The following is a 13,174-nucleotide window of genomic DNA, read 5'->3' on the forward strand; positions in this document are numbered from 1 at the left end:
GAAATTCACGGGCAGAGGCCGTAGAAGAGTAAATGTGTTACCTAAGCCTGCTCAGATTTTCTCTAAAAATAGGCCGGGCTTGATATTCTCTCTCAATTTGTGCTCTCATCACTGATTTGAGTTAGTCATTAGACGCCATGCGAGTGGGCAGATCAATGGCGCTCATTGATCCGTTCTACCAGGTGGAGGAGAGAGGCAACAGCTCTACAGTAATTGAATAGACCAGAAATAAACATCAGTGGCTTATGAAGCCCAAGGTCATGTCTGCTGGTGTCTTTGTTCTCTTGGGCACTCCGCTAGTCTATTATGAAGGATTTAAGGAGTAGATTTTTAAAGCGGTTAAACTTTTTAATTTTGTTAAGCAATTTTTCTACTCTTTAGACTTACAATATGAACTTGTTGCAGTCGTCTTTGATATACCTTCATAGTATTCAAGTCCATATGACTAATGTCCTGGCTGGCATCACTCCCTCCAGGAAATCCACTACACCATAGTTCCTCTGTTACTGATGGATTTATTCATCTTAAAAATGAACATACCTCGTTAGCTGCACCCAACCAAGAGGGAATGAGTCCAAAGACCAAGATAAAATCCCGCAACATCTGAATCTCTTTGGCTTTCTAGAGTTTTGACTCAAACAGTTATTAATTCCTTGGTACAGCATGGTTCGAATGCACAAGTTCACACAAAATGTCTAATGCAGTTTATTACTAACAAGGAGACTGAATGAAACATTCGAAACACAGAAATTCATGAATCGTCTGCTAAGTGTTTTTAATAAAGACCTTAAACAAAAATATGAACACAAGTGAAAACACTCCCATGTTCAATAAATGGGAGTCAGCTGAATTGTTTTATATCTAAGGTCATTCTGTACAAATTTAGCATTTAACATTTTCTCACCGTGCCAGTGTGAGGTTGTTACCTGAGATCGACTGCCCGTGGTTTTATGACTCGTGTGGTTCACCCTGTCACTTCCACTTGCTTTACACTTGCTTTATGGCTTCATTTAGGGGGCTGCCTGCCAACTCCTTCCATCCCTCATAAGTTGGTTTGTTCTTTGGTGTTCTTTCTGGGGATGGGGCTGGGGCAGGGGCAGCTGTCTGGTAGTTGAGGCTCAGCACTGGACCTTCCCCCTGGGGATTATTTAATATCACCCTCCTTCACATTGGCTCCCTCACTTATTGTCCTGACATTGAAAGAGAATGACAATCTGCAGATGTGAAAGCATCTGAAACGAATCTTGATTTTGCTGGTTGACAGCTCATTGTTCCCGGTTAATTGAGCCTCTGTTTCAGCGACCTGCCTCCTGTTGTTCACTTGGTCAGATTGTCAATGTTTTCCTACTGGGTGCTTTTAAGTTTACATGTCATTTAATATGACTGATGTATAAAATAAACATTTGTGTTGTTATGATTACTGACAAACCGTTTGTTTGTTTTTTTTACTTTTGTGCTCACAGACATTACTGAAATAAAATTGTTAGATGTGCCAACCCTATTTATATTTGGATCACAGTTTGTACCTGCTACATGTAATGTGAAGAAAAGCATATATTTTCCCAGTTTATATTAATGATACATGCATTTTAATGTAAATTTCCAAAGGTTTTCACTACTGATAATGTCAATTAGTGTGTGTGTGTGTGTGTGTGTGTGTGTGTGTGTGTGTGTGTGTGTGTGTGTGTGTGTGTGTGTGTGTGTGTGTGTGTGTGTGTGTGTGTGTGTGTGTGTGTGTGTGTGTGTGTGTGTGTGTGTGTGTGTGTGTGTGTGTGTGTGTGTGTGTGTGTGTGTGTGTGTGTGTGTGTGCGCGCGTGTGTGTACACAGCAGGCACCAGAGAGTCAGAGTGATGCTGTGTATGAGGTGATTAGTCTTCAGAGGGAGGCAGAGAGAAGCAATGAAGGAAGTGGACGACTGGGCTCGCGCACTGAGGAAGAGGAGGCTGATGAAGGTATAGATGTCTCTCTCTCTCTCTCTCTCTCTCTCTCTCTCCCTCTCTCTCCCTCTCTCTCCCCCCCTTTTCTCCCCTGCTCTCATTAGTTGCTTGGTTTCTACCCCTCTTGCTGTTGTAAGTTAATGATATACAATGTGCTCTAAAAATAACACAGTACATAATCACTCATATGTAAATCTGCTACATTCTTTAAGTCTCTGAAAAGCCATTTTGGCTTTCTCTGTCCCTGTACATCGGTGATAAGATGCCAGAATTCCTCAACAGAATGCCTTCCCCCTAATTTCAAACACACAGGCACAGACAAACACACACACATGCACACACACACACACACACGCACACACACAGATGCCACCATGCAACATAATTTGTCTTCCAAATCGTGTTTGATTGAAAAATGCAACCTTGCATTGCTTAGCGTTATTCAAATTCCACTTTGCCTCAATATCATAGAGAGAAAAATGGGGCACTCCTCTGAACCGTCAGAGGCACCAAAAAGAAAATAATTGATCTACCACATTGGCTTTAAATTCCATATATCCCAACAGCAGTTGTTTTCCTGGCTCCAGGCTTCGACATCCTATCTAAATGAAATCATATGTCCAGATATTTGGTCTGAAATCAAAGTTTACCATCATGTTTTTGTAGCAATGCCTTGTCACATGAATCAACACAAGTTTAATTTTGTTAAGGCACATAAGCATTGGCCAAAATACATGCACAGTGCTTTAAGCAATTATTCACACCTATTCATTTAGTTCACATTTTGTTATGTTGCAGCCTTTAGCTAAAATTGTTTTAAATCCTAATGAATCCTCAACAATTTACTCTCAATACATTTTAATGATCATGATAAAAGGGAATTTTTGTGATTTTTGCAAATTTGTTGAAAAGGATAAACTGAATTATCACATTGACATAATTATTTTGATTTTTTCTCTGACACTTGAAATTTCGCTTGGGTGCCTCCAATTTCTTTCTACACCTTAAGTCCACCTATTACTATTTTTTTTCTAATTTACTTAATATCAGCTATTGCCTATATAAGGTCTCTTGGCTGACAAAGCATAGCAGCGCAATAAACAAGATCTGGGGAAGGCTTCAAAAATTCTGCTGCACTGAAACTTCCCAGGAGCCATAATGGCCTCCATAATTCTTAAATAGAAGAAGTTTGTAAGAGAAACTGAACAATCGAGGGAGCGCTTTGGTAAGAGAGGTGACCAGAAACCCGATGATCTCCCTGCTGTGTGTAGATAGGGGAAACTTCCAGATTGACCACCATCAATGCAGCTCTCCAGTCCCACTAATTAATTTCATTATTCAAACTGGTGCTTTTCATACTGTGACATGTCAAAATGGCCAGAGTGGCACGACAGGATGCTACTCCTCAGTGAAGACACATGAAAGCCTGATTGGATTTTCCAATAAAAGTCTTTAAAGGACTGTGAGGAACAAGATTGTTTGGTTTGATGAATCCAAGATTGAACCGTTAGGTCACACTTCTCACTTTGTCATGGCGGGCTTCCTCCAGACATGACGCTTATCACCATCCGTACAATGAAGCGTGGTCATGGCAGCATCATTCAGCAGCAGGGACAAGGAAACCAGAGCAAAGCTGAACACAATTAAATCAACAGCCTGCTTCAGTTGAATTGTTTGATTTCCTTATCTTTTTTACAATTTTGATTTTAACTTCCCAGCCATCTAAATACTACCTGTTGTTTAAATAAATGTAAAATTATATAATAATATATAATATAATACAATTGTTTCAGTCTGAGCTGACCACCATACACAATGAACCAAGCTGTGATCTAATTGTAATTGCCCAGATTGATCTAAAAAAATAAATACATTTGACCAATAAAGGTGACAAAACACAGAGTTGATATTAGAGTTGGCATTAGCATTGAGAGCACCAACACTTGCTGTTAGACTCCAGTGGTTCCCAAACATGACCCAGTTTTAGCCAAGTAATATATAATAATAATAATAAAACAGGGGGCCACCTGAACACTGGCTCTGTGGTGCAGGTGTCCTGGCCACAATTCAGACGGCATGCTGCATGTTATTATTGGTTTGGATAAAGGTGCACAATTCTGTGTTCCCCTTAGCTGTTCGTCCAAGATTCGCCACGTGTGGAATATTGCTGCTTTACAGCTGGCAACGGACTTCAAATGGAGGTCATCCCATTGATTCAAATGTTTTATTGAAAGAAATATGCATGAAATCTGCCAAATATCCAAATACAAAGAAATGGACTTGATTAATAATTTATCGGTGCATTTGTCCCACCTTGGTGGGGGACCGTTTACAATTTAGCAAGGTACAAATTCTTTCAGTTTTCAGGCATGATGGATAAAGCTCTGCAGTTGAATATTGACCTCTGACCACTAACATTTGAAAACTTAAAAACTTTCTTAATATTTATATATATAATTTAATTATGACAGCATCATCTAATAATGTAGGCATATTTTAATCTTTTGCATTTCCCCTTCTTTGCCACTTTTCTAAGGGTTTCCAGCTTAAAGCAACTGAAATGTATTGACAGGAAAAAATCGTCTAACTGCTGATTCACCCAAAGTCACAAGTCGGCCTCCAAGGCTTTCAACTGGCACTGTGGAAGCCATTCAGAGCTTTTCTATAACGCCCCTCTCCTCCCCCAGAGCTGAAAATTGGAGGCGGTCAGGGCTGTGGAGCTGGAGGTTGGCCTCATTGTGTACAGAAATGAATACACCCCCAGTGTAGATGCCACCGCTGCAAACTCACACACAAACACACGCACACACACACACACACACACACATTCAATTTATGTGGACGTTTCTTTTTCCTTGAAAGCTGTGGATGTGGAAAATAGGCCTGAAGCTGAAATTCTCTTCTTTTTTTTCTTCTTTGCTTTTCCTTTCACAACATGCTTTGTGATGGTTGCTTATTGTGTTTTTGTTTGCCTTTCTTATACACACATGTGCACGCACACAGACAAAAACTGTTCTTATTTTATTTCCATTAAGATGGACTGCGACACTGCTGTCAACTGAGAGGTGATGGTTGAAAAGCAAGGTGAAAAACCTACTAAAGGACATCAAATGGAAAATATAGGTGGCTCTTTTAACCCACTTTTATTTATATATCTTTTTGATGCTAGTAGGGAATTTCAGTCTGCTTTAATTTAGACAAAACCAATCCACCGGTGGCTTCATCACCAGAGATTTGAAAGTAATCCCACAGTGAATGTTTAGCCCCTCTCCAGATTAAAAGGTAACGGTAATGGCCCTTCTTCGCTGTTTCTTTCATCACCTGCTAAGTTGGCAGTGGACTCACGCTTCCTCGCCACGTGGCCTGAGCCAATCTGAGGAGAGAGAGGCAGCAGCTTTGTGCTGGGTCTGAACCATTTGAAAGGGCTCATCAAACATTTATAAAAGACCTGAAAAGCTCCTGCTGAGGAAGTGAGGATGTATAGGTGCACTAGTGCGTTGAACATAGTGGTCGTATGTTGTAGAAAACTCCTTATTTAATGTTAAGGTCCTAGAAAAGGCCTCAATGGGAGTGAATGGGAGTTGCTTTTTTGCTTTTGTTTGTGAGATTTCAGTGAAGCCAATTATTGAAGCCCAGCACCCTGAGACATTAATTGCCACCACTTTGCTGTTTCATGTTCATGTCAGTTGGCGAAGAGGCTTTAAAAAAAAAAAAATTGACTTGATGAGGTTTGCAGACACCCTAAAATAAATAATTTCTATTCTTCATAAGGCTTTATAAAAATGTGAAAACGCCCGCAATATTTTTTTTTTATCCAGGCACCCGGACGTTGGGTCATTTAATCAATCAAACCTTGTTTTTGTTTTTATTACATTACATTAGTCATTTAGTGACTTAAAATTTCTTTAAAGACGTGCAAAAAAGACATACATCTTGATTAAGACTTGTTTATGAATAATCTATCCATCTCTCTCAATATCATACAAACTGTAGATATATTTTTTCTTTAACCAGTGGTCATATTAATATGTTCTTCCAATAAACCAATTACCCTGTATTTAGGTGACTTTCATGAATTCATAACAGTGCCTATTCATTTTGTATTTCTAGAGCAGAATCAATATAGAAACTGCTATGTCAACATCCATTTCTGTGTATTTGCACATACATGTGGTGCTTCAGCAGTATTATAAACCACACGTTGGTATATGTGCTGGACATACAGTACTGTGTAAGACCGTGTGTGTGTTTGCTCCAGTGGGCGGTCTCTGTGTGGGTATCAGTTCATCTCTTCAGCAGCAGAGCAGGCCAGACAGTCAATTAGTGCCTCTGCATCTAAACACAAGTGGTTCGCTCTCCTGATCACCTGGTTGTCTGTCTCACGAACCTTCAGACAGCAGAGCAGTAATAATGGAAGGTGCAGGCACTCCTGCCTCCAGGTGACTCTGCGGCATCAATCTTAAAAAGTTTTCAAATTTTCAATCTGGAGACTTCTGGTGACCTTCACCCGAACTACTGAGTCGTGGTGGAACATCTTTCAGACCAAACAACGGTTTGATTTATGAACCATTTATTGAACCATTTAATGCTCAGAATCTCTTGTTAATATGTGAGCCTGTTTGTATTTCCTGCAGATAGCGACAGTGAAATCTCCAGTGGGACAGGAGATGTTTCCAAAGACTGTCCTGAGAAAATCCTGGAGTCCTGGGGAGGAATCCTCAACAGATGGTAAGGCTTCAAAACAGAGAGAAAGACTGAGAAATGTGGACATGTGCTGTAAAAAACATTTGGAATAAATGAGGTGGGGATAAACAGTCAGGACAGAGAGATATAGAAACCGAAGCAAAGCAAGATAGGAGGAGAATGCGATAAATATACAAACAAACGTGGGGCGATAGTTTAGACTACAATGGCAGCAAAATAATTGACAACATTTTTTCCATACTTTTTGTTTTTAAATAAAACAAAAGGTATTTTATTGTGCAATACAATAGTTCAGAGGCTATTAAAACACAATTCAAGTTGAATTACTTGTCAAAACAGAAATATTACAACCAGATGCATGTTATTTATTTAAATAAATAAATTGCAAGGTATTGTACTTGAACATGGCCTCAGAGGATCATATGTATGTATTTATTATTTATAATTTACCGTATTTTACGTCAGACATGAATTTTAGTCCTTAAGCACTATGACAAGACAAATTGTTGCTGAAAAGTAGCTCTGGCTCAATATGCAGACTATGATTAATAGCACAGGTCTGGGGTCCTTTCCATTATTGCAGTTTGATTGTTTATCATCCCAATTTGTATGGAAAACAGTTCCGTTCAGATATGACCATAAATTCATCTGCTACAACACATACTGTCATCTGTCTAATACTTTGCATTTATAACAACGAGCATTGGAACGTATAGCTCTCGGTGCAGACGCTCGGCATAATTAAGTGAATAAAAGATGTTTTTGGCTTCTCATTTGATTTCACAGCCTGTTTTTCTTGCTGTTGCATCAGCACAATGAAGTGAAGTAGTTCATTGGGAAATTGCTTTCATATGGCCTCAACAAACGCATTATGATGAGATTTCAAGCATCATTAAAAGGAGCTGACAGTGTGTTTTCAAAAGCAGGATATTTCCTCATGTGGGAGAATGCTAACAGCATGGCAGCACTGCGGTTAATGGTCGAGACCAGAGGTTTTCAAAGTGTGTGGCAGGCCTCCCCACAGGGGCTCAGTGCATGGAAGTGACTTTTTTACTTTTTACATTAGCTGTTTAATAACGGAGATCACGTAGAATAGCATACATGTGTGTGATTTAGTTGAAGACAGTTTCAGTTGTTTTCAACTTTCCCAGGATCAGGATTGAATTAATAACAGATCTTTTTTTTATTCATTTGATGGGGTCTGAAGTTATGTCAAAGAGCAATGTCAGGCAATTACTCAATAGGTGAGTGTCTGTTGAATCAATGGGATAATCATGATCACATAGGCGATGGGAGCGCCTTTTCCCCGAACTTTGTCTGAGGGGAGGCCCGCAGTGTCAGTTTGAAAACCCCTGGTCTATAGTAGAGTATTGTATTTTTGTACTGTACCCAAAACCATACTCAATTTACCAAATGATGTAAGTTTTACTATTACTTCGTAGAACTATTTTATTTCTAAACGATATACTGTAATTTGAGTATATTTTAGCGAGGCAGTGAACCTTGAGCTCGTCTCTGGCTGTGAAGGGCAGCTCCGACTGTAATGATGTGTACCAGTATGAATACACGGTGTTCAGTCAGCCCGCCCAACTTGGCCAGAATAGTGAGGAAAAATCCTAGTTGCATTCTGATCTAATTGTACTGCAGTCAATAACGATTTTGTTCATAAAAAATAAATGGCATTTGTGTCAGTGTGAGAGGCTTGTAACTCTGCACTTTATTGGTCTCCCGGCTGTTGGTGCCAAAATGTCACCCACGAAACCCAATAATATAAACACAATTATCAAATCTGTCCATCTGCAGGTCAAACTAACATTTCAACTGACGGATTAAATGAGGTTATGAAATAAATGGATTTCTTTTGTGTGTGTGTGTGTGTGTGTGTGTGTGTGTGTGTGTGTGTGTGTGTGTGTGTGTGTGTGTGTGTGTGTGTGTGTGTGTGTGTGTGTGTGTGTGTGTGTGTGTGTGTGTGTGTGTGTGTGTGTGTGTGTGTGTGTGTGTGTGTGTGTGTGTGTGTGTGTGTGTGTGTATGTATGTATCAGGCACGGGAACCTGTCCACTCGTCCAAAGGGTTTGCCTTCGCTGGTTCGCAGTGGCATTCCTGAGCCGCTCAGAGCTGAGGTCTGGCAGCTGCTGTCAGGTTGCCACGACAACCATGACCTGCTTGAGCATTACCGCATCCTCATCACCAAGGTAAACGCACACCCAGATCCAGGGGGCATGGAGGGGGGGACGACACCTGACACGCGAAGTTGCATTTACACGTCTCATGTTTTGTGAGCCAATTCAGGACTCATCTTGAAATCAGTTAGATGTTTCATAGGTTCTGCGTGTACTTGCTTATTATTGATCTAGAAGTTGAGTGGTAATGCCAAATGGTCATATGGAGATATGACCATTTGGCATTACCTTTTGACTGTTGAAAGTATCTATGTCTTTTATCTATGTCTTGGTTGTGTTTTGGATTATTATATCATGTCACTATGATGAGAAAGGGGGTCTCTAGTGTCTTCTCCAGATTGTCTGAGTAACAACATCACTGGTACCAATGTTGCCGTTACAGCTGTTCATTTGAACAGTGCTACGTTGGAGAACACTCTTGTTTAGCTGTGACATTTAAATGCATGCGCTGCTGTCGCTGTGCTTTTATTGCTCGTGTTTGTCTCTTTGGCCTCCCAGAGAGCATGCAAGAATTCCAAGTGAATTGTTGCACCTTTAAGTATTTTTACTGTTGGATGTTCTTCAGGTTTTGCTAATGTATAACCATTTTTTATGCAGTGTAAGTTTGTGTCTTTGGAGAAAATGTTTTCATATGTAAAAGGGATTCAAAGTCATTCTTTCATGTTGAGGCAGCTTTGAGCTAGTTGCGTGGATTGCTAGGTTATTATAGAAAAATAACATCTAATACTTGACGATATTTTGAAAATCTCATAAATGTTCTTACCTCCTTTGTTCCTTGTTGTATTGTATTGTATTTTCAGAGGGTTTTCTTTCTTTTTTTTGCGATAGTGAGTAATGATTTGACAGTTTTCTATTGTATGACTTAAATCTCCAAATCTGATCAAGCTGTTGTGTAACAAAGGTCTGTGACCCACCCTTAAATTTTTTGTAAACCAATGAATGTGAGAAAGCCAGAGTGGACCAGGCGACAGCAGCAGCAGTAGGAGCAGGCGTTATAAGCACTCAAAGCAGACTGATATTCTTGATTTCATGGATAATACGATAGTCTTTCTCCTTGCTGCACAGAGATGGGTGAAACCACCTGTCTCGATCAATAAGCGGAGAGGCGGGATAGATGGAAAAAGGAAAAATGGATAGATGGAAGAATGTGGACCCATAAATATGAGGTTGTAGTCACTGAGGGGAGAATTGGCGAATAGGAATGTGTGTCGGTGTCCAGAGAGCTGGCAGATTTCTCTTTCCTGAGCCACATATTTTTAGTTGTCTCTATAAATTCCTCCTTTTCTTTTCCTTTCTCAATATTTCTGTTTCTCTCTGATGTACTTCATGCCCTGTTTCTCTGCCCAGCTTTTTCTTTCTGTTTTCTATTGCATCCGTCTTTTCCCTTCTACAGTTCCTCACTGGTTTGTGCTCATTCTTCTCTTCTTTCCTGCGTGCAATGTTTCTTACGACTATCTCAGTCTGTCCCCCTTCTTGTCTCTTTCATTACATAAGACCAAGACTCTTTGGTTCAGATCATTTGTTCTCATTCCACTGGCTTGGCCACACCCCCATATCCTCCGACTTATTGGAGTAATGATGGTATGGATTGGCGGGTGGCGGGGCTATTAATAGCTGCAGCAGATGAATGGAACTGAGGGAAGATGGAGGAGCGAGGGGGCAGAGGAAGAGAAGCAAATGACAGCAACAGCGAGGGCGATGTGGAGCTTAATAATGTCTGTTGTCTGGGCTCAGTGAGGATATTAATGCTGATTGAATTCTAAGTAACTGGACTGTCGCCCTTGTGGAGGAGGTACTGGTGTTGTAATCAGCTCTGAGTATCACCTGCGGTTGTGGACAGGCATTGTGTTAGTGTCGCACAACTGATGGATGCAAAGCCATGTGTGGTTTCTATTCCTAAACCTGTATATTTTCAACACATATTTCTCTTTTTTCATTGTGCTTGGCAATGGAACTGATTTTAATTGTGATGTTGAATTGTATGTCCACAAAAACAAAACACAATATCCAACAATTATCGGTTTCATTTCATGGTAAACTGTTTTTATAATGAAGATTTTTTTTCTTTTCTTGTGGCACAAAAGGAGGAATAATGAACAACAGAAACAAACAACCCCCAGAAAAACATCAGTATGGGCATTGGCTATCAGCCAAACTGTCATTTTAAACATCAGTGTATCTGACCAGAATTACACAATCATGGCTTTCCTTGATATCAACAAACTTGGTGGATAGGAAGCAAGAAAATACCAATGCTAGGGCAGAAAAATATGAGTCCATGTCCTTTACAGAAACCAGCATTGTGAAAGATATTAAGGCAGCAGCCAAACGTCTAACAACTTTATCGATCGGTCTTGAGCTGCGAGTAAATTGCACTTATGCCCATGCTGCTGCTGCTTTGAAAACCAATTCTGTAATGAGAGCAAACTATTACACAGTTTAATCTGCTCATTTATAAATTACAATGTGGACAATGAGGAAATTATTTGGCAACCTCATACGTTCAGCTTCAACATAGATGGGCAGTGTTTTACCTGCTACCTTTAATAAATCATGTTGCAAGTGGCCCTTGTTTTCGGGCTAGCAGCTTGATATCATGGCTTGCAATGGCCATGTTCATCACTGTGCTGCTCTTATTTACAGTCATCACACACGGTTTTAAAAACACACCATGGCCTCAGGGCATCTGAGACATTCACAAAAAAGTCCTTTCTCAGCTGGCGCAGCACTGTGTTTTGGGGTTGGGGTTGCAAGTGACATTTGAACAACCTTTTTGTCTCCCTCGAGCCGAACAAGCCCAAGGTGTACTGCCACGCTTGAACCTACAGCTTAAAAAAGCCCAGCCAGCTATTTCCAGGCCCGTCTCTCTGCAGGCCAATCTCACACACCGCCCAGCCGGCATGTTAACAGAGGTCAGGATATCTCCACAGGTACAACGGCTGTAATCAGAAGCTGGAACAGCGGTTTCACCACAGCAGGCCATAAAGAGCCTAGTACCGTATGAAACTGAAGGTCTTCCAAGGAGATTGTTTTACAAATGGAATTATTATACATTTTCTTCTGCATCAATGTTTCTTTTTACAATATCCTGCTGCTTCTCCCTAGCTAATCCAACCTGTGCCAGTTAGATGGTTAAAAGATTCGTGGCAACTTCTACTATCCGTTATGATTTTATTTATTCGAGACCACCATATTGAACTGTTATACAACCACCACAGACGGTATATCTACAGTATGTATATGTAACAGGCTAAGACAATATGCAGTAGGTCAGATAGTGCTTTCGGGAACTGATGAATGTAATTGAAAAGCACGTTTCTCTTTTAACCCTTGTAATTAATTAGAAACCAGTTCCAATTTCTTATTTGTGTTTTGCGATACCAACCCCACTACATATAGTATTTTACCATCACTTTTATTTGGGAACTGTTACAAAGCATCTGATAAAATTTCAGGGAAATTAGACTTGGTCTGTGTGCTGCTTTACGTTTTGATGATGAGTCATTTTGAGACCAGGCGGCAGTTTAGCGATGACATTTAACATCAATCAAAGGTAGCATCAGTCATGCAGGCTGGCTGGGATAATACTACACCCACGCCTGATAACCCACATACAGACACATGGATACATAAGATAGGCTGCCATGGTAACTGCACAGGTCCATGGACTCTATTCTGCTTGAAGTTGTCTCCATGACAAGTCTTCTTTCGCCTCTGTCGCTTTACACTCTGCCTTAGTTCATTAATTACCTGATATTTGGATAATTGGAACGAGAGTAGGCTGCTATTTAGATTCAAACCCGTCCCGAATTCTACCAGATACTTGTACAAACCTTGTTAAACCTACCGCATGTGCACGCATGCATGTTGTTCAAACCAGATAGTTGTGGAAGACTGTGAGTTGGAGAGTTGTTTGGGCTCGAGTGTAAGCATATTGGTATTTGCAGCAACATTACATTGACAGAAGAGTGCTCCTTTCACTTTCAATTGTAATAATGGAATGTCATCTCAGTTGACTACTGCAATCATCTCCATGCATTTTTCTTAATACAATGACATGAAAGTAGTTACACAGTATTGTTTTGTGTCTAATTCATTGCAGGAAGTAAACTCTGTTATTCTATTTATTACATTAAATATTGTTATTATAGAGTCTGACAAGAAACTATGAATAAGAGTAATTTGATATGACGCTATCCACTGTAGGTGCCCATGCATGTACTGTACACAGTATTTGTACACTGACAGGCATAGCACTATTAACGAAGAAACCCCTTAAGCTACACCTTTGGAGATATTTATCTGAATTTGCCAGAAAAAAAGTTTAAAAATCCTTCAAAAACCCTTGCTGT

General features: G+C 40.1%; 1 protein-coding gene across 4 annotated transcripts in view; it reads left to right on the forward strand.

Annotated features, from left to right (window-relative positions):
• Positions 1-13,174, forward strand: part of rabgap1l (RAB GTPase activating protein 1-like) — a 95,811-nt gene that overhangs the window by 16,329 nt on the left and 66,308 nt on the right. For all 4 annotated transcript variants that reach the window (XM_035648872.2, XM_035648871.2, XM_035648873.2 and 1 more), the window contains 3 exons: positions 1,829-1,952; positions 6,572-6,665; positions 8,684-8,834. In XM_035648872.2, the coding sequence (XP_035504765.2) occupies positions 1,829-1,952; positions 6,572-6,665; positions 8,684-8,834 (369 nt within the window). The remainder of the gene's footprint in view (positions 1-1,828; positions 1,953-6,571; positions 6,666-8,683; positions 8,835-13,174) is intronic.

This window comes from Scophthalmus maximus, chromosome 13 (assembly GCF_022379125.1).
Source record: "Scophthalmus maximus strain ysfricsl-2021 chromosome 13, ASM2237912v1, whole genome shotgun sequence".
Lineage (NCBI taxonomy): Eukaryota > Metazoa > Chordata > Actinopteri > Pleuronectiformes > Scophthalmidae > Scophthalmus > Scophthalmus maximus.